Source organism: Ranitomeya variabilis, chromosome 4, assembly GCF_051348905.1.
Source record: "Ranitomeya variabilis isolate aRanVar5 chromosome 4, aRanVar5.hap1, whole genome shotgun sequence".
NCBI lineage: Eukaryota > Metazoa > Chordata > Amphibia > Anura > Dendrobatidae > Ranitomeya > Ranitomeya variabilis.
In genome coordinates, this window is record NC_135235.1 from 769,608,716 (window position 1) to 769,636,620 (window position 27,905).

The 27,905-nt window shown below is 48.1% G+C and overlaps 1 protein-coding gene across 1 annotated transcript in view; it reads left to right on the forward strand.

Moving 5' to 3' along the window:
* The first annotated feature begins 11,922 nt into the window (after window positions 1-11,922).
* The window catches only part of LOC143769386 (uncharacterized), a 50,041-nt gene continuing 34,058 nt past the window's right edge, over window positions 11,923-27,905 (forward strand). Inside the window, exon 1 of the mRNA XM_077257858.1 lies at window positions 11,923-12,087. Within this exon, the coding sequence (XP_077113973.1) occupies window positions 11,938-12,087 (150 nt within the window). The 5' untranslated portion in view covers window positions 11,923-11,937. The remainder of the gene's footprint in view (window positions 12,088-27,905) is intronic.

A 27,905-nucleotide genomic window follows, 5' to 3' on the forward strand; every position in this document is an offset into this window, starting at 1 on the left:
CTGCCTGGGGCCCCATAGGCTGCCTGGGGCCCCTGTGCTCTGCCTGGGCCCACTGTGCTCTGCCTGGGGCCCCATATGCTGCCTGGGGCCCCTGTGCTCTGCCTAGGGCCACTGTGCTCTGCCTGGGGCCCCATATGCTGCCTGGGGCCCCTGTGCTCTGCCTTGGGCCCCATACGCTGCCTGGGGCCCCTGTGCTCTGCCTGGGGCCCCATGTTCTGCCTGGGGCCCCTGTGCTCTGCCTGGGGCCACTGTGCTCTGCCTGGGGCCCCATATGCTGCCTGGGGCCCCATATGCTGCCTGGGGCCCCTGTGCTCTGCCTGGGGCCCCATATGCTGCCTGGGGCCCCTGTGCTCTGCCTGGGGCCCCTGTGCTCTGCCTGGGGCCCCATGTTCTGCCTGGGGCCACTGTGCTCTGCCTGGGGCCCCATAAGCTGCCTGGGGCCCCTGTGCTCTGCCTGGGACCACTGTGCTCTGCCTGGGGCCCCATATGCTGCCTGGGGCCCCTGTGCTCTGCCTGGGGCCACTGTGCTCTGCCTGGGGCCCCATATGCTGCCTGGGGCCCCTGTGCTCTGCCTGGGGCCCCATATGCTGCCTGGGGCCCTTGTGCTCTGCCTGGGGCCCCATATGCTGCCTGGGGCCCCTGTGCTCTGCCTGGGGCCACTGTGCTCTGCCTGGGGCCCCATATGCTGCCTGGGGCCACTGTGCTCTGCCTGGGGCCCCATATGCTGCCTGGGGCCCCTGTGCTCTGTCTGGGGCCCCTGTGCTCTGCCTGGGGCCCCATGTTCTGCCTGGGGCCACTGTGCTCTGCCTGGGGCCCCATAGGCTGCCTGGGGCCCCTGTGCTCTGCCTGGGACCACTGTGCTCTGCCTGGGGCCCCATATGCTGCCTGGGGCCCCTGTGCTCTGCCTGGGGCCACTGTGCTCTGCCTGGCGCCCCATATGCTGCCTGGGGCCCCTGTGCTCTGCCTGGGGCCCCATATGCTGCCTGGGGCCCCATAGGCTGCCTGGGGCCCCTGTGCTCTACCTGGGACCACTGTGCTCTGCCTGGGGCCCCATATGCTGCCTGGGGCCCCTGTGCTCTGCCTGGGGCCACTGTGCTCTGCCTGGGGCCCCATATGCTGCCTGGGGCCCCTGTGCTCTGCCTGGCTGTAGGACACTGGTGACGTCACTTATCTCCGGACATTAGCTCAGGACATTAGCTCCGGACATTAGCTCCGGACATTAGCTCCGGACAAAGCCACGGAAGTTGGCACAAATTGCAGGAAGTAGTATTCTAGGCAATTATATCTAATATATAATTGCCTAGAATACTACTTCCTGCAATTTGTGCCAACTTCCGTGGCTTTGTCCGGAGCTATTGTCCGGAGCTATTGTCCGGAGATAAGTGACGTCACCAGTGTCCTACACCCAGGCAGAGCACAGTGGCCCCAGGCAGAGCACAGGGGCCCCAGGCAGAACATGGGGCCCCAGGCAGAGCACAGGGGCCCCAGGCAGAGCACAGGGGCCCCAGGCAGCATATGGGGCCCCAGGCAGAGCACAGGGGCCCCAGGCAGCATATGGGGCCCCAGGCAGAGCACAGTGGCCCCAGGCAGAGCACACACCAAATCGGAGGCCGAGGGGCCCCGCCAACCAAATCGGAGGCCGAGGAGCCCCGCCCACCAAATCGAAGGCCGAGCGGTCCCGCCCACCAAAGCGGAGGCTGAGGGTCCCCGCCCACCAAATCGGAGGCCGAGGGTCCCCGCCCACCAAATCGGAGGCCGAGGGTCCCCGCCCACCAAATCGGAGGCCGAGGGTCCCCGCCCACCAAATCGGAGGCCGAGGGTCCCCGCCCACCAAATCGGAGGCCGAGGGTCCCCGCCCACCAAATCGGAGGCAGGGGGTCCCCGCCCACCAAATCGGAGGCCGGGGGTCCCCGCCCACCAAATCGGAGGCCGAGGGTCCCCGCCCACCAAATCGGAGGTCGAGGGTCCCCGCCCACCAAATCGGAGGCCGAGGGTCCCCGCCCACCAAATCGGAGGCCGGTCCCCGCCCACCAAATCGGAGGCTGAGGGTCCCCACCCATCAAATCGGAGGACGAGGGGCCCCACCAACCAAATCGGAGGCCGAGGAGCCCCGCCCACCAAAAGTAAGTGCGCCCCCAAAAGTAAGTGCGCCCCCGGGTGCAAAAGTAAGTGCGCCCCCGGGTGCAAAAGTAAGTGCGCCCCCGGGTGCAAAAGTAAGTGCGCCCCCGGGTGCAAAAGTAAGTGCGCCCCCGGGTGCAAAAGTAAGTGCGCCCCCGGGTGCAAAAGTAAGTGCGCCCCCGGGTGCAAAAGTAAGTGCGCCTCCGGGTGCAAAAGTAAGTGCGCCCCCGGGTGCAAAAGTAAGCGCGCCCCCGGCCCCGGGTGCAAAAGTAAGCGCGCCCCCCAGTCCCGTGTGTGAAAAGTGCTGCTGTAAAGCTGGTAGCGCTGTTCAAGCACCATGTATTTCCTTCAGGAAATGCCCATCTAATATATAATTGCCTAGAATACTACTTCCTGCAATTTGTGCCAACTTCCGTGGCTTTGTCCGGAGCTAATGTCCGGAGATAATGTCCGGAGCTAATGTCCGGAGCTAATGTCCGGAGCTAATGTCCGGAGCTAATGTCCAGAGATAAGTGACGTCACCAGTGTCCTACACCCAGGCAGAGCACAGGGGCCCCAGGCAGCATATGGGGCCCCAGGCAGAGCACAGTGGCCCCAGGCAGAGCACAGGGGCCCCAGGCAGCATATGGGGCCCCAGGCAGAGCACAGGGGCCCCAGGCAGCATATGGGGCCCCAGGCAGAGCACAGGGGCCCCAGGCAGAGCCCAGGGGCCCCAGGCAGAACATGGGGCCCCAGGCAGAGCACAGGGGCCCCAGGCAGCATATGGGGCCCCAGGCAGAGCACAGGGGCCTCAGGCAGAGCACAGGGGCCCCAGGCAGCATATGGGGCCCCAGGCAGAGCACAGGGGCCCCAGGCAGCATATGGGGCCCCAGGCAGAGCACAGTGGCCCCAGGCAAAGCACAGGGGCCCCAGGCAGAACATGGGGCCCCAGGCAGAGCACATGGGCCCCAGGCAGAGCACAGGGGCCCCAGGCAGCATATGGGGCCCCAGGCAGAGCACAGGGGCCCCAGGCAGCATATGGGGCCCCAGGCAGAGCACAGTGGCCCCAGGCAGCATATGGGGCCCCAGGCAGAGCACAGTGGCCCCAGGCAGAGCACAGGGGCCCCAGGCAGCATATGGGGCCCCAGGCAGAGCACAGTGGTCCCAGGCAGAGCACAGGGGCCCCAGGCAGCCTATGGGGCCCCAGGCAGAGCACAGTGGCCCCAGGCAGAACATGGGGCCCCAGGCAGAGCACAGGGGCCCCAGGCAGCATATGGGGCCCCAGGCAGAGCACAGTGGTCCCAGGTAGAGCACAGGGGCCCCAGGCAGAACATGGGGCCCCAGGCAGAGCACAGGGGCCCCAGGCAGAGCACAGGGGCCCCAGGCAGCATATGGGGCCCCAGGCAGAGCACAGGGGCCCCAGGCAGCATATGGGGCCCCAGGCAGAGCACAGTGGTCCCAGGTAGAGCACAGGGGCCCCAGGCAGCCTATGGGGCCCCAGGCAGAGCACAGGGGCCCCAGGCAGCATATGGGGCCCCAGGCAGAGCACAGGGGCCCCAGGCAGCATATGGGGCCCCAGGCAGAGCACAGTGGCCCCAGGCAGAGCACAGGGGCCCCAGGCAGAACATGGGGCCCCAGGCAGAGCACAGGGGCCCCAGGCAGAGCTCAGGGGCCCCAGGCAGAGCTCAGGGGCCCCAGGCAGCATATGGGGCCCCAGGCAGAGCACAGGGGCCCCAGGCAGCATATGGGGCCCCAGGCAGAGCACAGCGATATTTTGGACCACTGTGCGGTGTTTCAGACCCCCTGTGTGATGTCTGGGGCCCTGTTCTTAAGTATATTAAAGATTAAAGTAACGTATATTAAAGTATATTATAGATCAAATTTGACACGTTTATGAGCACCATTGAGTGATATACTCAAGAATGACATAATTTTTCAACATTTTATGGTTTCAAACTGTAAACACTCAGAGTTTTTTTTACTTCAACCAGAAAACCTTAACGGTTCATAAAAAACTTGACTGTTCAGGATATGATAAAAGTCATAGTATTCTGAATCTTTAACTTATAAAGATACCTTTACATGGGGTGATTATTGGTTCCAGAGAGGCTTTCGGCCGATAATCGTAGACATGGCTGGTGACAGGACAATACAATATAAACGTTCAAAGGTAAACACTGATAACATTAAAATCTAATATATAATTGCCTAGAATACTACTTCCGGCAATTTGTGCCAACTTCCGTGGCTTTGTCCGGAGATAATGTCCGGAGATAAGTGACGTCACCAGCGTCCTACACCCGCTCAGGGTGGACAAAGATATATGCCTTCGTGGTGCGCGGCACTTTTCTGATTGGTTGCCGCCTGCCGCGAGCGACTGCCGTACTGTCAAGAATTGTCAAGAGCTGGTGAGTGCAGCCATTTTTTGTTCTTTCTTACTATTATTTATTAATTGTATTATTCTTACATTTGAATAAATAAAGTATATATGGATTCTAGACTCCCGATTCTTTAGAATCGGGCTGCCATCTAGTTTTATATATTTTTTTATAAATATCCACCTGAAGAAGACGGCGCACGCCATTGAAACGCGTTGTGGTTTTACCCTAACTGGTGTCTGCGCTCCTGAGACCGGCTATTCTGTTCCTGTTGCAAGTTTTTCTCCCCCGTTGTGGGGTATCATCCGGCTGGAGCTGCGCGGACCTGCGCACTTATTTCCTCCTCATTGGGACGGCCGCTAGCACTCCTTCTACAAAACGCCATTTGTTGTTCTACACCTTGCTATTGTAGGGTGACATTAAGTCTGGTTAATAATGGAGAGGTGTCAATAAGATACCTATCCATTATTAATCCAATAGTATGAAAGGGTTAATAATACACACACATTAAGAATAAAGTATTTTAATGAAAGAAAGAAATACGCAGGTTTTTAATGTCTTTATTGTACATTCAATCCAAAGCGAAGCCCTCGTTCGTCTGTTAAAAAAAATAAATAAATAAAAAATAGCAATATCCCATACCTGTCCGCTGTACAGTCATGTCCAACGCTGTAAATCCATCTCAAGGGGGTTAATTGCTTTACAACCAAGAACCTGATAATACGGCAGCTCCAGGATGTAAAAGACTGGGGAATGAATGAAATGCAGGGAAATGAATTAAATTACAGATGCACCTTTTCTGGGGTGGCTGTGGGCAGATGTTTGTAGCCAGGGGGGGCCAATAACCGTGGACCCTCTCTAGGCTATTAATACCTGCCCTCAGTCACTGGCTTTACCGCTCTGGCGGAGAAAATTACGTGGGAGCCCACGCCATTTTTTTCGTGAACTAACCCTTTAATTTAACACCTACAGCTCCCAAATTTTACACACAGACACTTCTTACACTATTAGTGAGGAATATGTAAAAATCTAACGGATATGAAATGGTTTACTGTATGTAACCATGTCTCATATCATGTCGGATTCAGTAAGGAGTTAGCAAAAGCCGGCAATTAATTTGCCGACTATTCTGCTATCTAGCGCTGCATTAAATATAAATAAATATATATGTATATATATATATATATATATATATATACTGTATATATGTTTTCAAGAATATTTGAATCCATGGATTCATTATACAGTATGGCCATACAGATTCCATACGGATGACACATGGATATTTTTTAAGAAAAAAATCGCATCCTCACACTGTACATGGATCATCGTTCATAAAACATTTGTGCGATTCTCGTCTGTGTAAAACGGACCAATTTTATATGTTGTGTGTGACTCCAGCCTAACTCAATATATCATCCTGGAAAATTACCAGAAATCTACCAATCAGTGAGAAAAAATATAACTAATGACATTTTCAGAGACTGTCGGAGCATTGGTTACCCCGAATGGCAGCATCAAATGTTCAATCTGCCCCTCAGGTGTATTGTGTGCGGTCTTCCATCCGTCACCATGGCGATACATATAAGGTTATATGCCCCTCTCACGGTAAGTCTGTAAAACCATTTATCTCCAGGTAATTGGCTAAACAGGTCAGGTGTAAGGGGTGAAGGACAGGGAAGGTGAGCTGTGATTTTATTAATCTCTCTGAAGTCCAAGCATGGACGCCGCCCTCCATCCTATTACCAAAACTCCCATAGCGACTGGAGAGGTGCATGGCCGTATATGACCCTTAGGGCTCATTTCCACTTGCGAGGAAAATGGACGAGTGCAATCCGATAAAAAATCGGATTGCACTCGGACCAATGTTATTCAATGGGTGTCTTTTGATTTGCGATTTTTTTCTCTGCCGAAATCGGACTGAGAAAAAAATCACAGCATGCTGCGATTTGCTGCGAGTCTCGGACGAGACTCGCCAATGCAAGTCAATGGGTGCGAGAGAAAAAACGGACGGAAAACGGATGGTCCGTATTCCGTCCATATTTTACGGAACACAAGACCTAAAATGTCTCAGAAAGTGGAAAAAAAACCAAACCAGGAAGTGACACACAGGGAAGTGTGCAGAGGGATTGCATAAAAACCAGTGAGAGAGAGCCTTGCATGAGACACACCTCCACGGAGTTGGTTTCTCAGCTTCTTTCGCCATGTCCAGACCAATCAATGTGGAGCTGATGTTGGTGCTTATCCAAGAGAGGCCTGAATTGTGGGATCCCAGAGATCCGAACTATCAAAACCGTACGTTACGGGATGCATCATGGACATATATCTGCCGCCAATTGTTTTCGAATTATTCTGAAAGTTCCCCGGATGTTCAGCTTGGAATGAGTAAGTTTAATAATGCATTTTCATCTCTTTGCAATTTTTGGGGCCAACACCCTTGTTTATTTGGTAAATATGTTTAAATTATTGTGGCTGCGTTTAATCGAGGGTCCTACAGTCGCTGATGGAGGAGGCAAGAGTAGAGCATTTGCGCAGGCTGGGATGAGGGTGTGTTGTAAAGTGTGTCACACTGCTGCAGGTGTCCTGGTGCCAATGCTGGGCTTTTTTCACAAGTTGCGCTGCTGCGCTCTGGCCACTGTCCATGGTGTCGTTGTGTTGCTGTGCTAGGTCTATGTTGTTGCGGGGTGCTCTTACGACATTTTGGGTGAAAGGGCAGAGCAACCTGCAGCAACAGGAACAGAGCGCATCAACGCACCGCCACCATGGACACAGCACACCACTGCCACTCCAGAAAACAGCGCGGCCTCGGCACCACGACATCCTGAGCGGCACGCTGAGAAGGTAATTCTGCATTATAAGACACACCCACATTTTTGGGCAAAAAATGTGACTGGTATATTTCCTTTCATTCCCCACAGCTGCATGATTAACGGCTGCTAGCCAGATATATTACATGTGGGGATTTGGTACCAACAGGGCAACCACCACATGTCCTCAGGCTGGGTTGCATCAGAAAATCAGTCAGCTGCGCCCCCCAAAAAAATATATAACACCAGTCACAATTATTACTCAGACACCACCCAGCCAATGAGTATCATCCAGCTCATCATCAGTTAAAACTAAAATTTCTAAATTTAAGAACACTCCTGTTTAATCCTAGCTATTTGTACCATGGGATAACCAGCACCTTTTCTTACATGTCATATTTCGGCCTTAATTATTTGATCTTGCTGCCATAATACTGGTTTGTTTCATTAAAATGGATGCTTCAAACACCAACATTTTATCTTTAATTTGGCATTGTCTTAGGCGGACTACTTTTCACAACAATGATTTTAATGTTTAGCCATTTTTATGTCTACTCTTAACATTTTCTTTTGCTTTACAATTACAGTGAATGATGTTCAGCGAAGATGGCGCAGCTGCCGGGATCAATATAGAAGGGAGCGGCAAAGTCGGCGGAAAAGTGGTTCCGCAGCACCAAATAAAAAAGACCATATATATATATGAGCCGTCTAAATTTCTTGGCTCCTGTAATGGATTTAAGAACGTAAGTGATTTGTTAGGATACGAAATGTAAATGTGGGAATTAATTACAAATATAACTAAACTAACAAGTATGTGTCTGCATTATAGAACCGAATCTAACTTAGTGGAAACCGAGCCAGCGTCTGAGGTGGAACCTGCAAACACTGAAAATGAAGAAGCAGGAACAGCAGAGGAGGATGCTCCTGGACCATCCAGGGCGGAAAGGGCCATTCCTGGTTCACTAGGTCAACTCCCAACAGACCAAGAGGAGCTGCCAAGAAGCAGCAGCCCAACCCTGGCCCTTGATACCTCACCCCAAGCTACTACTGTTGCACGCAATATACGAAGAAGGAGAGAGCACCAAAGTCAAGTCATACGACGACAGGTTGACAGTCGTGTGATGGACTACATACAACGCACAATCTCTGATGATGGTGAGGAAGCATTTGGACGAAGTTTGGCCCAGCACCTGCGCCAAATTCCAACACAATTACGCCTGCCAACAAAAACAGCCATATTACAGCTTATAACTTCGGCAATTCCACCAAATAACCCACAAGCCATATTTGAATGTATTTAAAGAAGGTACCAAACACAAATTATCAGCCAAATCACAGACAGTTCTGTTGCTACAGCAGGAATAATATCCACAGCATCAGGACATACACAAACAACCACTGATCAACACACTCAGACAATAAACACTGGAAACATTAGTCAACATATTGACAGACGTAATTCTACTAACATAGATCAGACACATTACCAACATCATCAGCTCTATGGCCAACACACATAAAGGCCTACGCATAGCTACACAGAAATGCCTCCATCATCTGCTGCGTCACAGTTTTTGAGTGAGTGGTACCACCATGGACCACAAACTAGTTTTTCAAATGCTTATGGCCATGGTCAATTTGGGCAGCAAGTACCACAACACCAAGGGCCTTTAGCCCAACGCAGATCAAGAGTATCCTGGCCTTCGGAAAATGCTCCGGGTTGGACACATGGTCCACATGATGCATATAGCCAGAGTAAGGAAGCCAGAACCCAACATCATATACCCACCCAGGCACACAATGTTCCTTTGCCTACAAACACTCAACAGCACTCTGAAATACAAACAACACAAACACCAACCTCACCAGCAACATCCCATCATTCTTTCTTGGACTTGAAATGTTTTTTTTTGGGTTAAATGACACAAGCATTGCAAAGTTGGGCACGTTGTTATTTACCTCAAAATGTAGGGTGATTTCTGTTTCTATGTTGTTATAATAAAACAAATACTTTGTTGGTTACTCAAAACATGTTTTATATTTTTTTTGCAAAATCAAACCACTGTTGTGATAACTAGATAAACAAAATGTAATGTTAATTTTCACACACCGGAAATTAAGACAGAAGCAAATGAAATAATCATATGACAACATCTTGTTGCCAGGGTACTGCTCCCTCTGGTGATACAAAATAATTAGTGAACAAATTACGAACTCTGAGGCCTGACAGCTGGGTGGCCATGGGCAATGCCTGTGCGATGTGTCCACGATTGGTTGCTAATCCCACATCGCCATCCTGAGGCACCGAGACATCATGCTGACATGTAAAGTTATGCAGTATGACACATGCTTTTATTACAATGTTGACATTGTTTGGGCTTAACTGGAGGGCACTGAGTAAGACCCTCCATTTAGCTGTCAAAATTCCAAATGAACATTCCACAAGACGCCGAGCTCGAGTTAGTCTGTAATTAAAAATTTGTCCCCGTCTGTCCAGACCCCGTCGCGGAAAAGGCCTCATAACATTCCGTGTATGTTGAAATGCTTCATCAGCAACAACTACATAGGGCATAGGTTCACCACCAGAGGAAGGAAGATTCCTTGGGGGTGGCACACCCAATTCATTGGCCTTCAGCCGCCAACCCATAATGGAAGAATTGAAGATTTGTGAATCTCCAGTTCTTCCATAGGCCCCTATATCTACAAATATAAAATTGTACTTGCTGTCTACTAATGCCAACAAGACAATGTAAAAATAACCCTTATAATTGTAGAATAGGGACCCTGAGTTTGGCGGCTTCTTGACCCGGATGTGCTTGCCATCGAGAGCACCCAGACAATTTGGAAACTGACACGTGTCATAGATCCCATTAGCTATACATTCCCAATCTTGAGTTGTGGGCTCCGGCATAACTTTGTCCTTTAGGCAGATCCATATTTGAGAGCATGTGTGCTTCACTATATTTGAGATCGTGGTTATGCCCAGAAGATACTCTAGATGGAAGGAAGCATACGATTAGCCCATTGACAAAAATCTAAAAATGGAAAGACAGATACAAAATAAGATAAAGTTAATATTCATGTATATCAGACGATGGGTAAAGCAAAAACATTTACATGCCCCACAAACAAGACTGCCCGCTCGCTCTCTCCATCTGCACTGACTGCGTAGGTTGAGGAGGGGTCTCTGGCCACTTCATGCATAAATCAGCATGTGAAGCATCTGACACAATGATGTTTTATCAGCGCATCAGCTATGTTCGGCGTAGAGTGAGCACACCAGAGACCCCAAGACAGGAGCATAAACAATGAGGAACCTGACCGAGGGGACTTGTGCTGTGATTTACTAAAATATGTATTGGATGTTAGGTTGTGCATGGGGATGATAGGTGTTGGACATGCAGCACATGTGTACACTGTGGGCTCACACAGTATATATAGTGATGGGCTGGACACTGGTTCAAAATATATAGCGGGATGTGAGCAGACTTCATTATGAGTAATCTTAATCGTTCAAAATGAGAGTATTCCGTGTAAACACATCCTAAGATCATGATATTAATAATGATGTTAAATTTAGTGGGGCTTAGTGTTTTGTCTTTACACAACAGTCATGTTGTATCACGTGGCCCAAGATTAAAAGTATTTTGGCGACACCTGATGTCCAGGAATGGCAAACATTATAATTACATTTGTTTAGTCTCATTAACACATACCACATGTTAGGCCAAGATCACATACATTTTTACATGTGTCAAATTAGGACAAGGTTATTTTTCTGTGTTCAATATCCACATGCATATAATGTGACAATATGCAGAACTAAAATGTTACGATACCTCAAGGTTAGCAGAAGTCGTTGTTCAGCTGAAATGCAGGGCCGCCAATTGGTAGTTTTGAACGTGATGGCTGGACGAAGTTCAGCAAGCAGAGAGTCAAAGGCCTCGATTGACATCCTTGTGTAGGCATAAAATTTATCACGATGCCTGCGCAAATGTACATACAGCCGTTCAAAATGTCCTTTTCTCGGACGCTGTGTGAGTAGCGGATGAATCCAAAATCGACGACGCCTCCTCAGAGCGCCAACATATCCCACACCATATTCCCGGGATAAAACCCAGTTAAACAGGAGCTCCTCAGTAGGGTCAAGACTCAGATTTCTTCTTGATGCCATGTTTGGTGGAAATCCCAAAATACACACTCCAAAAGTCACACCAAGCAATCACACATGTTGCTAAATGCCTTTATATAGGTCTTGCACAAATGTTGTCTGATTGATTGTGGCTTTCCGTAAAGAACAGATGAAATACGGATGTAAAACAGACACAAAACGCATGACACTCGCATGGCAGGCGCATGATTATACTCCGTTTTTTCGGCACGTAAAACGGACCAATTTGTCTATCGCATGTGGAAATGAGCCCTCAGCCGGACACTGGAAGGGGTTAAATAAGCGAGATTTCGGCATTTTAGCTCCTGGTGTGGAGGCGATAGCACAATCATATGCCGCCATATACTAGACGTCCGGTAACCGGTGATAATCCCCTCATGTGTGGGGTCTATTTGTCTCCAGAGAAATCACACGTTACATTCCACACAGAACATTGTGTAGAAAAGGCGGCGCGAGGTGATTGTGCCAGTAGTGAGGGCGAATAATGGCGGGAATGTCACTGACTGAGGAGAAGTCTCCATGTAGCGTCTTCACTGCGGATCACGTGACCCCTGACTCCTCCCCCTGTGACCTCATCACAGGTCCTGTGCGCACAGAGCAGCCATATCTGTGGAGTGCGGCTCTGCAGGTGGAGGTATGTGGAGATTCCCCAGTACTGAGCGCAGCCGGGGACATTAACCCCTTCTGCACGGAGGAGACTCTTTATAAGAACCATAACGTTGTTGTTCTGTTTCCTGTAATAGATACATACGAGCCAACTATGGAGGACAGGAAGTGAGGAGCGGAGTGTTCTCCTAGTACAGGGCCCCTTTCTTGGCCCCACACAGTGTGATGCCCCCATTATGCCCTGTAAGCAGGTTCTGCCCCACACCCAGCTGCCTCGGGCACTTTACCAGGAGCTGGTACCTCAGATTCTTCCCCGCACCCCTTTCCTTTGTTGGCGCCAAATCTGTTCTGCCTTTGGGGCTCCGGCCTTTATAATCTCAGTAACTGCGCCATCAAGGTCTCCTGACCAGGTGCACCCTCTAGACTCTTCCCTCCGGAAACCCTCCCTCTTCCCATTGATGTCACATGGTCCTGTCTGGACGGCAGATAGCAGTCTGTACAAATGCAGCACAGCCCTGAGGAGGCTTTTTTATGACTCTCCTTATTACACCCCTTATGTAATATATATGATGCCGCTCACACAGTATAATGTTCCCACAGTACTGGCATCTCTCGTAACAAAGGGATTTTCACACTACTGCCATACCCCCACACACAGTATAATGTTCTCATAGTACTGCCATACCCCCACACACAGTATAATGTTCTCATAGTACCGCCATACCCCCACACACAGTATAATGTTCCTACAGTACCTCAATCCCCCCACACACAGTATAATCTCATAATTCCGCCATACCCCACACACAGTATAAAGTTCCCACAGTACCATCATCCCACCACAAACAGTATTTTGTTCCCACAATAGTGGCTTCCCATAGACACAGGATAATGTTTCCACAGGACTGGCATCCCCCTCACAGACAGTACAATGTCCCCACAGTACTGCCCCCTACGTGCACAATATGGCACCATCCACCTCACTGACTACCTCTCTGACCACCGACAATTAATAAATACTCACTTAGCCTCATTCTTGGTGCAGATACTAATGAACCCAGGATCTATGAGATATTTCCCATACGATAGTTGGATAGGCAGGAGTGTATCATCCATAAAGGTAGCCCACTCGGTTGCTATGATGCCTATGAAGTGACAGGGCTCGGTGGGGTGTGGTATTGGTCACCCTCTCCTTCCCATCATCACACTTTCAGCGATATCCACATTCCCATGACGGTGATACCGCTGAATAGATTAGTGAATCGGGGAGTCGAAAGCTCCTGATCCACCATTCAGCCTTCGCTTCTGAGTCTGAGACTCCGTGCACTGCAGACACAATGACGTCACTACATCACACCTGTAGTACGGAGCCTCAGTACTCACACCGCACAGACCAGAGCAGCGCTCCTCAGGAACCGGGTTGGCTGAGTAGTGTGGTTTTATATCAGGAATTGTGGGGGCATCATATTAAGAGAAGAGCTGTTGGGACTCTCATACTGAATGTGTGGCTGGTAGGGGCCATTATACTGGGGTTGTGGTGGACTGTAAATGCCTCCATACTGAGTGGGGGTTATTATTTTGTGTAGCAGTTTGTGGTGGCCATAATTAGAGAGGAGCGAATATGTTTGGAAAACGATCACTAAACATAAATTCAGCACAAATATGGTACATTCGGATTCATGATCGGTAACACGAGCATTTTTCTTAAGATCGGAAAAAGTCGGTAACATTCGATAAAAGATATAATAGAAGCCGGCAATACATGTGCCGCCTTTAGCAAAATCACAGCCACTAATGTGGGAGACTGGGGTTCAAATCCTGGCTCTGCCCTGTTGGACATAATATACCAGTAGTGGTCCATAACATTATGGTGCCTACCTCAATAAACATGAGAGTGTCACGAACAAAGAGTCATGCCGACTCAGACGATAAGATACGATACACTTTATTGATCCCGAGGGAAATTTTGGTATTACAGCAGCATACATAAAGTAATTAGTAGAGACAGATCTTACACATGACTAACCACATTACGTAACAAACAGATATGGGTAAATGCTGGTACTTAAATCTCTGATCATTACCATTAGTGCATCAGCCATAGGTCATTGCCGTGTTTCACCCTTAGGAAATTGTTATATGTCCCCATAGCAGTAGGCACAAACGATTTCCCGAACTTCTATTTCTTTCACCTAAGTAGGATTAGAAGACTGCTGAATGTGCTCCTCTGCTCGTATAGTAGGTGTGTATTATTGTTCATTTTAGCCGTACACTTCTTGTGAATCCTATCTTCCACTACCTCCTCAAAAGAGTCAAGATGTCGCCTGGATTAACAAGGTCCGCGTCAGATGTCGAGGAACCAAGCCAATCTGATGATACATGGGCTACTGGACCAAACCATACATGGACAAGGCAAGAGAACCTGGATCTGATGAAATGCTACTATAACAGCAGACCAAATGGGGGAGGATATATGAAGCGTATGAGGAAAATGGATGGATACAAGACCTGCATGTCCACTAACTGAGAAACAACTAGTCTCCCAACGTTTCAATATCATAAAGAGAAAGCTATTATCACAACTTTAGATGGATCAACGGCACTGCAGATCCACCCCACATGAAGACCTGGAAGAACAACATGTGCAACCCCCTGAAGATCCTGATCCAACCCTGCAACTAGAGAGCACTGCAGCCGGGCTGAAACAGAAGATCTTAGAAAAACTAAATACCATCAATACCAGAGATCGATTGCCAAGGCTCAGCAAATAAAGACCACCAGCCAGTATGCTAAAGGATGCCAATAGAGCAGCACTTGCATAAGTACCTACCACCACCATAACTCAAGCTAGTAACCTGGTCTATGCTACTGCCTCAGCAATTATGGAAATGCTTGGCTATGCAACCAGCAATAACAACAAAAGTACGTGCCCCCTTGGAAACGCTGCAGATCTGCACTGTGATTTACAGTACAATGTAAATCAATGTAAAAAAAAAAAAGCTGTGCACATGGTGCAGAAAAATCCACGCAGAAACGCTGCAGATTTCAAAGAAGTGCATGTCACTTCTTTTGTGCGTTTCTGCACCCCTCCATTAATAGAAATTGGCAGTAGTAAAAACTGCATAAAAACCGCGCAAAAAAAACTCATCAAAAACACAGCTGCGGATTCTGCCAGGAGATGCAGATTTAGTGCAGAAAATTCTGCACCACATTTCCTACATGTGCATGGAGCGCCCCCACACCGCCGCAGGGCCGAGGGGTACCCGGAGCCGGGCCTCTGAGTCTCAGTTCTGGGGTTGTCACGGTGGCTAGACCCGGTCCGTGGCCCTGTCTGTCAGTGGGGAACGTCCAGTGTAATAAGTGGTGATAATGGTGCAGTTGGGGGGTGCAGGTCGCGATAAATAACGAGGACACCAGGTTGCAGTCTCTTTACCTCTTTACTGAAGATCTCTGGGTCCTCAGTCCAGAATACGGTTCACCAGGCTGCGCAAGTCCGGCCGGTCCAATGGCACCTCCCGAGTTCTCTTCACAGGTGGAAATCTGTGCCTTCCTGCTTGTGCTATGTGTTGCGGTCCTTCCCTGCTGTGCTTACGGAAAGTCCCCACAACTGTTGTGTCTGTTTCTTAAGTTCCCTCACAACTCGATTAGATGATGTTCTGCTAATCCTCCGTCCCTCCCTGATGTTCTGGTTGGGACGGCACCCGTTTGACGGGTAGGCTCGGAGCTCTTCCGGGACCCTAGAGTCGCCCCTCTCCACAAGTTGCCCCCCAAGACTGCATAGGTGATTTAGGTGAGACAGCCTGCCTTAGACTGACTGTCCTGCCGCTGTTTAGAGTATTGCTTGAAGCTGAATGTTATAATACTCTCTCGGCGTTCCGGCCACTGGTTGTGCGCCTCAGTAGGATGTTGCCTCGGTCTTACGGCACGACCCCTACTGGTATTTCTCCTATCGCTTTGATCTCATTTCTCACTCAGCACAATCTATCTCGCTTCTAGTCCCTCCTTGGGCACCGCCGCTATCCTGAGCAGGCACGGTCCCGTTACGTTCGTTCAAGTTGCCAAGCCTCTGTCAGGATCCCACCCCTGACAGAGACCCTACTGTATCTTCCCCCACAACACCCTCTGCCACAAGGTGTTGCCTGGTTCCAACCCAGTCAGCTTCTAATCTAACTTCCTGCCTGACCCCCAGTTTACCCACTATGGTGGGGAGTGGCCTAGTGAATAGAACCCTTAGCTCCCCCCGGAGGCCCGGCTGTGAAATGTATTGGTGTCTGTGATACCTGATCAGATGAACTCCTTCAGTGCCATCAGACGTACCATAGCTCCCCATAGTGGCGGAGCCACAGTACTGCAACGACCAGGACTCTGGGGCGCTGCATGCACATAGCCTAAAGATCAAGAATAAGACCAAGCTGGACAAGTACAAAGGCCTGACCCCAAATGAAGAGACTGCTAAACAAAGGCTCACAGCACTCACTGCAACACTAGGGAGATACATTAGAGAAGCTGAGGCCAAGAAGATAAATGCCCTGTTCTCCAAAGAACCATCCAAAGTGTGCCCAACTACAGAGGAACAGCACAAAGGCAGCAACTCCACCAATAGCAGAGACTGAACAATACTGGAGGAACATATGGGAGTTCAAACAGCAAAAAGCAAACACCAGTGCAATGTGGCTGCAATATCTGAGAATGAAACACAGCAACCACCTAGAGCAAGAACCAGTCAGCATTACAGAAGAAGACATCCAACAGCGGGTCAAGAACATAAAGAGCTGGACAGCACCTGGCCCAGACATGATCCTCACCTACTGGCTAAAGAAATGCACAGCGGTACATGAATGCATGGCAAAGCAGATGAACCAACTGCTAGAAGCAGGCCACCACCCAGCTTGTCTAACACAAGGAAGAACAGTGCTGATCATGAAGGATTCTCACAAAGGAACATTTCCATCCAACTACCGCTCAATAACCTGCCTTACAACAACATGGAAACTTCTGTCAGGCATCATAGCCACCAAGCTACTGAACCATATGAACCAGTACATGAATCCAGCTCAGAAAGGCATTGGGACGGACACTAGAGGCTCTAAGCACCAGCTCCTAGTAGATAGAACAGTCGCTCAAGATCCAGACAGACCAATCTCAACACAGCCTGGATTGATTACAGGAAAGCCTATGACTCAATGCCACACACATGGAATTGTGAATGCTTGGCTCTCTACAATGTCAACAGGAAATTAAGAACCTTCCTCAGAAACTCACTGGGGCTCTGGAGAACAACATTGGAAGTCAACTCAAAACAACTAGCACAAAAGACCATCAAATGCAGCATATACCAAGGTGGTGCACTGTCCCCATTGCTGTTCTGCATAGGCTTGAACCCCCTCAGTCAGATAATTACAGAGTCTGGCTATGGATACAAGTTCAAGAGTGGAAGCACCATCAGCCACCTCCTCTATATGGATGACATCAAGCTGTATGTGAAAAATGAATGAGACATCAATTACTGATCCACCTGAGAAGGATCTACAGTGAAGACATCGGGCTGTCCTTCAGATTGGAGAAGTGCGGCTGGTTGGTAATAAAGAGAGGCAAGGTAGTCAAGACTGATGGAGTGGAATTACCAGTAGGGCACATAGCAGATGTACAAACATGCTACAAGTCCCTCGGCATCCCACAGGGATACGGTAACCATGATGAGGAGGCAAGAAAAGCAGCAACATCCAAATACCATCAAAGGTTAAGACAGGTCCTGAAGAGCCAGCTTAATGGGAAGAATAAAATCCGTGCCATCAATACATATGCCCTGCCAGTTATCAGATACCCAAAAGAAGAGATGGAAGCTGCAGATGTGAAGATATGAAAGCTCCTCACAATGCATGGAGGTCTCCACCCTAAGTCTAAGGGTACTGTCACACAGTACCATTTTGATCGCTACGACGGTACGATTCGTGACGTTCTAGCGATATCGTTACGATATCGCAGTGTCTGACACGCAGCAGCGATCAGGGATCCTGCTGAGAATCGTACGTCGTAGCAGATCGTGTGGAACTTTCTTTCGTCGCTTGATCACCCGCTGACATCGCTGGATCGTTGTGTGTGACAGCGATCCAGCGATGTGTTCGCTTGTAACCAGGGTAAACATCGGGTAACTAAGCGCAGGGCCGCGCTTAGTAACCCGATGTTTACCGTGGTTACCAGCGTAAACGTAAAAAAAACAAACAGTACATACTCACATTCCGGTGTCTGTCCTCCGGCGTCTCTGCTTCTCTCCACTGTGTGAGCGCCTGCCGGCCGGAAAGCGAGCACAGCGGTGACGTCTGACGTCACCGCTGTGCTTGCCGGCTATGGCGCTTACACAGTGGAGAGAAGCAGAACGCCGGGGACAGACACCGGAATGTAAGTATGTACTGTTTGTTTTTTTTATTACTTTTACGCTGGTAACCACGGTAAACATCGGGTTACTAAGCGCGGCCCTGCGCTTAGTTACCCGATGTTTACCCTGGTTACCGGGGACTTCGGCATCGCTCCAGCGCCGTGATTGCAACGTGTGACTGCAGTCTACGACGCTGGAGCGATACTCATACGATCGCTGCGACGTCACGGATCGTGCCGTCGTAGCGATCAAAATGGTACTGTCTGACAGTACCCTAACACCCAAAGATTGTATACCAACAGAAAGTAGGGTGGTCGAGGCTTGATAAGCATCCAAGACCAAGACACCATCACGGATGAAGCAAGGAGTATCCAGGAATACATCAGAAAAATGGCACCAAAAGATGAGACGCTGAGAGAAAGCCTAAGGCAGCAACAACAACAGATCTGGAAGGAAGAACAGGAACATGAACCGCCATGGCAAGACAAGCCGCTGCATTGGATGTACCATCGACAGATAATGGAGATGGCTGACATGGAGAAATCCTACCAATGGCTGGAGAAAGCTGGACTCCAAGACAGCACAGAGGCACTAATCATAGTGGCACAAGAGCAAGCACTAAGTACCAGATCCATAGAAGCAGGAATCTACCACACGAGACAAGACCCAAGGTGCAGACTATGCAAAGAAACCTCAGAAACCGTCCAATACATAGTGGCAGCATGCAAAATGCAAGCAGGAACAGCGTATACTGAACGCCACAACCAAGTAGCGGGAATTGTATACAGGAACATCTGCACAGCATATGGGCTAAGTCCCACTAAGTCCAGGTGAGAGACCCCAGAAAATGTGGTGGAGAATGAAAGGGCTAAAATCCTATGGGACTTCAATTTCCAGACGAATAAGCAGGTGTTGGCTAACCAACCAGATGTTGTGATAGTAGACAAGGATCAGAAGACAGCAATGATAATACAGTTATATGAAAAAGTTTGGGCACCCCTATTAATCTTAAGCTTAATCTAATATATAAAGCTGAATGTGCGTGTGTGTGTATGTATGTATGTATGTATGTATGTATGTCCGGGATTGGCATCTGAACCGTAGCAGCTACAGCCACAAAATTTTGCACAGTCACACGTCTGGACCCCGAGAGCGTCATAGGCTATGTTGTGAGGTGAAATTTTAACCCCGCGCTTTCCAATTCACCAAACAATTTTGCCCCTATCTACATAATGGGGAAAAAGTGAAAGGAAAAGTGTTGGAGGCGTTGCAGCTACAGGCACAAAATTTTGCACAGTCACACGTCTGGACCCTGAGAGCGTCAAAGCTATATTGTGAGGTGAAATTTTAACCCCGCGCTTTCCAAGTCACCAAACAATTTTGCCCCTATCTACATAATGGGGAAAAAATGAAAGGAAAAGTGTTGGAGGCAAATTAACAGCTGCCAGATGTGAACAAGGGGGACTTAAAGAATGACAGCGATGGCACCAAAGAGTATATACTGTACAGTTGCTAAGGTGGGGCCCCAACATGGGATAATCACACCACCACGGGGATATGAACACACACACAAAATGCGCCACACACTACCACGTGCTCGAACACATATACCACCCTCAGTGCACATTTCACCACACATACACCAACCTCGCCACATAAAAGTAGAAACACAAAAGTCGCCGCTCAAAACTCGCCACGCGCAAAACTCTCCACATGCAAAACTCGCCACACGTGCAAAACTCGCCACATGCAAAACTTGCACACGCAGAAAAATTGCCACACGCAGAAAAATTGCCACATGCACAAAAGTTGCAACACATGCAAAAGTTGCCTCACACAAAACTTGCACATACTCAAAAGGCACCACACATAAAACTCGCCACGCGCAAAACTCGCCATGCGCAAAACTTGCTGCACACAACTTGCTACACTAACCTGTCACATGCAACTCGACACACAAAAAGTTGCTACACGCATGTCGCCACACAAAACTCATCTCACAAAAGTCCCTACATGCATGTCGCCACACGCAACTCAACACACACAACTTGACACACGAAACTCGCCCTAAAACACACACAAGTCTGGTATCCTTCAAAAATAAAAATCTGATTAATAAGCAGACAAACTACAAGAGCAACAAATGTACCATATAGGAATCCGGCAGCTGTCAGTCACATGACCAGTCTATTATGTGTATGTGTGAGCTAATATATACTGCCAGGGGGTGGGCTTACTGTTGGCTGGGGATTTATCAGGCTGCCATTTTAGCTTACAAATACTGAGGTAAAAATACTGACCAAATAACGTGTGAACGAGGGCTAATACAGGAGGAGATGGCATACAGCTATATACTATATACAGGAGATGACACACAGGTATATACTATTTACAGGGGAGATGACACACAGGTATATACTATATACAGGAGGAGATGACACACAGATATATACTATATACAGGAGAGATGACACACAGGTATATACTATATAGAGGAGGAGATGACATACAGGTACATACTACATACAGGAGGAGATGACATACAGGTATATACTATATACAGGAGGAGATGACACACAGGTATATACTATATACAGGAGCAGATTACCTACAGGTATATAGTATATACAGGAGGAGATGACACAGGTATATGCTATGTATAGGAGGAGATGACATACAGGTATATACTATATACAGGAGATGACACACAGATATATACTATATATAGGTGAGATGACACACAGGTATATACTATATACAGGAGATTACATACAGGTATATCTAATATATAAAGCTGAATGTGTGTATGTATGTATGTGTGTATGTCCGGGATTGGCATCTGTACCGTCGCAGCTACAGCCACAAAATTTTGCACAGTCACACGTCTGGACCCCGAGAGCGTCATAGGCTATGTTGTGAGGTGAAATTTTAACCCCGCGCGTTCCAATTCACCAAACAATTTTGCTCCTATCTACATAATGGGGAAAAAGTGAAGGGAAAAGTGTTGGAGGAAAATTGACAGCTGCCAGATGTGAACAATGAGGACTTAAAGAATGAGAGCGATGGCGACAAAGAGTATATACCGTACAGTTGCTAAGGTGGGGCCCCGACATGGGATACTCACCACACACGGGGATATGAACACAAACACAAAATGCGCCACACACTACCACGTGCTTGAACACATATACCACCCTCAGCACACATTTCACCACACACACACACCAACCTCGCCACATAAAAGTCGAAACACAAAAGTCACCACTCAAAACTCGCTACATGCAAAACTCGCCATATGCAAAACTAGGCTCACGCAAAACTCGCCACACGTGCAAAACTCACCTCATGGAAAACTCACCTCATGCAAAACTTGCACACACAGAAAAATTGCCACATGTACAAAAGTTGCACCACATGCAAAAGTTGCCTCACACAAAACTTGCACATACTCAAAATGCACCACACATAAAACTCGCCACGCGCAAAACTCGCCATGCACAAATCTTGCTGCACACAACTTGCTACACTAACCTGTCACATGCAACTCAACACACAAAATGTTGCTACACGCATGTCGCCACACAAAACTCATCTCACAAAAGTCGCTACATGCATGTCGCCACACGCAACTCAACACACACAACTTGACACATAAAACTCGCCCTAAAACACACACAAGTCTGGTATTGTCCTTCAAAAATAAAAATCTGATTAATAAGCAAACTACAAGAGCAACAAATGTACCATATAGGAAATACGGCAGCTGTCAGTCACATGACCTGTCTATTATGTGTATGTGTGAGCTAATATATACTGCCAGGGGGGAGGGCTTCCTGTTGGCTGGGGATTTATCAGGCTGCCAATAGCAACCAATCACAGCTCAGCTTCTATTTTGCTACAGTTAATTAACCTGAGCTCTGATTGGTTAATATAGGCAACAAAGACATTCTCAGTATAACAAAGCTAATATATGTTGTGAAATGCTTCTATTTGCTTAGTTTTTGCCTTTTAATAATTACATTTCTATCTATTTGTTTTGTGGTTTTTGTGTGCAGAATAAATTTTTGTTAACACATTCTATTTTGCTAACAGCAGTCATTAACCCGGGCGAAGCCGGGTAGTACAGCTAGTGTTTTATAAAAATTGTTTTTTTGCAACAGCTATTTCAGTTTCATATATCTAATAACTGTTGGACACAGTATTGTTTCTGCCTTGAAATGAGGTTTATTGTACTAACAGAAAATGTACAATCTGCCTTCAAACAAAATTTGACAGGTGCATAAGTATGGGCACCTCACCAGAAAAGTGACATTAATATTTAGTAGATCCTTCTTTTGCAAAAATAACAGCCTCTAGTCGCTTCCTGTAGCTTTTAATGAGTTCCTGGATCCTGGATGAAGGTATTTTTGACCATTCCTCTTTACAAAACAATTCCAGTTCAGTTAAGTTTGATGGTCGCCGAGCATGGACAGCCCTCTTCAAATGATCCCACAGATGTCGATGATATTCAGGTCTGGGGACTGGGATGGCCATTCCAGAACAGTGTAATTGTTCCTCTGCATGAATGCCTGAGTAGATTTGGAGCGGTGTTTTGGATCATTGTCTTGCTGAAAGATCCATCCCCTGCGTAACTTCAACTTTATCACTGATTCATGAACATTATTGTCAAGAATCTGCTGATACTGAGAGGAATCCATGCATCCCTCAACTTTAACAAGATTCCCGGTGCCGGCATTGGCCACACAGCCCCAAAGCATGATGGAACCTCCACTAAATTTTACTGTGGGTAGCAAGTGTTTTTCTTGGAATGCTGTGTTTTTTTGCCGCCATGCATAACGCCTTTTTGTATGACCAAACAACTCAATCTTGGTTTCATCAGTCCACAGGACCGTCTTCCAAAAAGAAATTGGCTTCTCCAAATGTGCTTTTGCATACCTCAGCCGACTCTGTTTGTGGCGTGCTTGCAGAAACGGCTTCTTTCGCATCACTCTCCCATACAGCTTCTCCTTGTGCAAAGAGCATTGTATAGTTGACCGATGCACAGTGACACCATCTGCAGCAAGTTGATGCTGCAGCTCTCTGGAGGTGGTCTGAGGATTGTCCTTGACTGATCTCACCATTCTTCTTCTCTGCCTTTCTGATGTTTTTCTTGGCCTGCCACTTCTGGCCTTAGCAAGAACTGTACCTGTGTTCTTCCATTTCCTTACTATGTTCCTCACAGTGGAAATTGACAGGTTAAATCTCTGAGACAGCTTTTTGTATCCTTCCCCTGAACAACTATGTTGAATAATCTTTGTTTTCAGATCATTTGACAGTTGTTTTGAGGAGCCCATGATGCCACTCTTCAGAGGAGATTCAAACAGGAGAACAACTTGCAAGTGGCCACTTTACGTAGCTTTTCTCATGATTGCATACACCTGGCTATGAAGTTCAAAGCTCAATGAGGTTAAAAAACCAAAAAAAGTGCTTTAGTAAGTCAGTAAAAAGTAGGTAGGCGTATTTAAAACAAGAAAATGATAAGGGTTCCCATACTTATGCACCTGTCAAATTTTGTTTGAATGCAGATTGCACATTTTCTGTTAGTACAATAAACCTCATTTCAAGGCAGAAACATTACTGTGTCCAACAGTTATTAGATATATGAAACTGAAATAGCTGTTGCAAAAAAAACAATTTTTATAAAACATTAAGCTTAAGATTAATAGGGGTGCCCAAACTTTTTCATATAACTGTAGATGTGGCAGTGCCAAATGACAGCAACATCAGAAAGAAGGAACTTGAGAAGCTGGAGAAATACCAGGGCCTCAAAGGAGAACTGGAGAAGATGTGGAAGGTGAAGGCAACAGTGATTCCAGTGGTGATAGGAGAACTTGGAGCAGTGACCCCTAAGTGGGAAGAATGGCTGCAACAGATCCCAGGAGCAACATCTGAGGTCTCTGTCCAGAAAAGCGCAATGCTGGGAACAACTAAGATCCTGCGCAAGAACCCTCAGACTCCCAGGCCTCTGGTAGAGGACCCAAGAATGAGAAAGGACAACAAAGACCACCCCCATTGGGGGTGAGAAGGAAGTTTTGTTTATAGATGTCAGTGACACAGTGTATAAATATTACATAGATAAATAGAAGAAAAGCCGGTAATTCACCAGCCGCGGTAGTGTAAAATCACTGCAGGAACCAACAGGATAGAAGACATGGATGACATACAGCAAATACAAATAGAATAGGTAGATATATAGATGTCAGTGACAAACACAATTAGTACAGTGTGTGCAGCTTAGTGTACATGTATTTAATTAATAAAAGATTTTTCTGAAAAAATGGTGTGGGTTCTGTGAGATCCCCGCTAGCACCATGTGGAAGTTGCACGATGCAGAGGTGAGTTCACCGGAGAATTTCACTGTGGTGAATTTCAACTCACCTCTGCACTGTGCGACTTTCTCATGGTGCTAGCGGGGATCTCACTGAGGTCACCGCAGTTCAGTCCAGGCGGGAACTTAGCCTCAGTGACTTCACCACTAGTGCAGTAGCGGCTGATGAATACACATATCAGGCGCTTCGGCTCTCACTGTTATTAGCGGCTGCAAGTGTCTGATGATGGGAGCTGTAGTCCCATCAGCTGACACCAGACTAGTGCCTATATACCCATCAAACATCCTCCATCCCATAGTCCAGTCCCATATACCCATCACACATCCTCCATCCCATAGTCCCGTGCCCATATACCATCACACATCCTCCATCCCATAGTCCCGTGCCCATATACCCATCAAACATCCTCCATCCCATAGTCCAGTCCCATATACCCATCACACATCCTCCATCCCATAGTCCCGTGCCCATATACCATCACACATCCTTCATCCCATAGTCCAGTGACCATATACCCATCACACATCCTCCATCCCATAGTCCAGTGCCCATATGCCCATCATACATATCCTCCATCCCATTGCCCATATACCCATCATACATTTCCCCATCCCATAGTCCAGTGCACATATACCCATCATACATATCCTCCATTCCATAGTCCGTGCCCATATACCCATCACACATCCTCCATCCCATAGTCCAGTGCCCATATACCTATGATACATATTCTTCATCCCATAGTCCCGTGCCCATATACCCATCACACATCCTCTATCCCATAGTCCAGCGCCCATATATCCATTATAGATATCGTCCATCCCATAGTCCAGTGCCCATATACCCATCATACACATCCTCCATCCCATAGTCCCGTGCCCATATAACCATCACACATCCTCCATCCCATAGTCCAGTGCCCATATGCTCATCACACATCCTCCATCCCATAGTCCCGTGCCCATATACCCATCACACATCCTCCATCCCATAGTCCAGTGCCCATATACCCATCACACACCCTCCATCCCATAGTCCATTGCCATATACCCATCACACATCCTCCATCCCATAGTCCAGTGCCCATATACCCATCACACATCCTCCATCCCATAGTCCCGTGCCCATATACCCATCACACATCCTCCATCCCATAGTCCCGTGCCCATATACCCATCACACACCCTCCATCCCATAGTCCCGAGCTGGGTGGCGCTGAGCAGGGAGTTCTTGAAGATGTGCTGTTATGTAACCTGGCAGTGCGGCTCTGTGTGCGGCCGCTGATGATGCGATTTTCTACACCGGTAACAATAGAGCGCGGCAGTAATAGAGGAGGGGGATTCATTTCTGTCATGTGCTCTCTGCTCCTTTCTGGGGGGCAGACAATGGCTGGAGCTTATGTTCCCAGGGATGCGAGATTTATCCCACCTGGTCAGTGTCTGCTGAGGTGTTGTGGGAAAACTGTTGCTCATAGCAACCAATCACAGCTCAGCTTCTTTTAAACAGCTGTGGTGAAATGAAAGGTGCTTAGTGATTGGTTGCTATGTGGAATGGGCGTGGCTTGACACACACACATACATACATACATACATACATACATACATACACTCAGCTTTATATATATAGATTTTTTTCTTTACGTTGGAGGGCCCAATTCCAGCTGTTGCTGTCGGACCTGTGATTTCTATCTCCTCCACTGTGTACAGGATAATAGAGTATAATAAAGTAGTTATGGATGAGACTTAACTAACATTGTGCAGTGACTCTGCTTTCCATATAGTGATGGATATTTCTTGTTGGTGGAACTATGATGTTTTTCACTTTAACCCTTTGTTAAACCCCTCTGATCAGTGCGATCATACAACATACAAGCCTCTGATGGCTCCGGTGATGCCCTGTACTACTGTAGTGCCGTGTATCATCACTGCTGTCAGTGTAATACTAACGGCCCCATACACATGAGATAAGAGTTGGCTGAACGGTCATTTGGCAGACGGCCATCTCTCCCGACTCCCCCATACACACAAATATTCCAGCTTTCCTGGGGTCTGTATGAGAGAGTCGCCTCCAGACTCCTCTAGCGGAGGATTATCTACAGGAAGAACAAACGGATTATCCTCTGAAATTCAGGATGTCAGATCCTTCTCTGCCCTGACATCATCTGTCGGGAGGCCCCAAATACATTATATAGTCGCCCAAACCCCCGAAATCAGTGATTTCATGGAACTTTAGTCTAATGTGTATGGGGGCGGTAAAAGGTAACTTATTGGACGCCGCCTGTGGCCCGGCCTAATAGACCTTCATACATTGCAGCCCAGACACCATTATTAGGCCTGTAAGTACCGTAATAACTAGGCCGCCCCATACTATCGAGTACTTGGGGGCGGGGGGCATTCATCCAAACTCATCACACCTTCTTAGACGCCATGTTTGCTTTTCACAGCAGCAAGTGGTTAAACTGCCAGGGTTTTTGTTGACGCCTCATCTGTGCCGTCCCTGCGGTGCACATATGCAGCGCCCCAGAGTCCTGGTCGTTGCAGTAATGTCGCTCTTCCACCAGGGGGAGTGATATCACGTCTGATGGTGCTAAAAGAGTTCACTTTGCCAGGTATCACAAGTCACACACTACACTTCACACTCCAGTCCACCAGGGGGAGCCTTGCTCCTATCTATTAGGGCATTCCTCACACTAGGGTAAAACTGGTGGGTGGATAGGAAGTTAGTCAGAAGCTGACTGGGCTTGGCCCAGGCAACACCTGTCAGGCAGACAGGGGGAAAGGAGGAACATCTGAGCTGCAGACAGAGGGCCCTTGTCAGGGGTGGGATCCTGACAGAGGCCTAGCACGAGACAGAAAGACACGGAGCTGTGCCTGCCCCACGTGCGGCAGCATCCTAAGAAAGGACAAGAAAGGTATTGTATTGTGGAGAGTGAGAAACGAAGTCACAGCACAAGGGAGGAGTCCTGCCCCAAGATCAGCAGCCTCCTTCTAAGGCACGTATCGGTGGCCGGAACACCGAGGGAGTAATTGACTCTACGCATTACTTCAGAGACCGGCAGGACAGTCAATTCCAAGTTGGCTGCCCGACCTTAATACCTAAGAA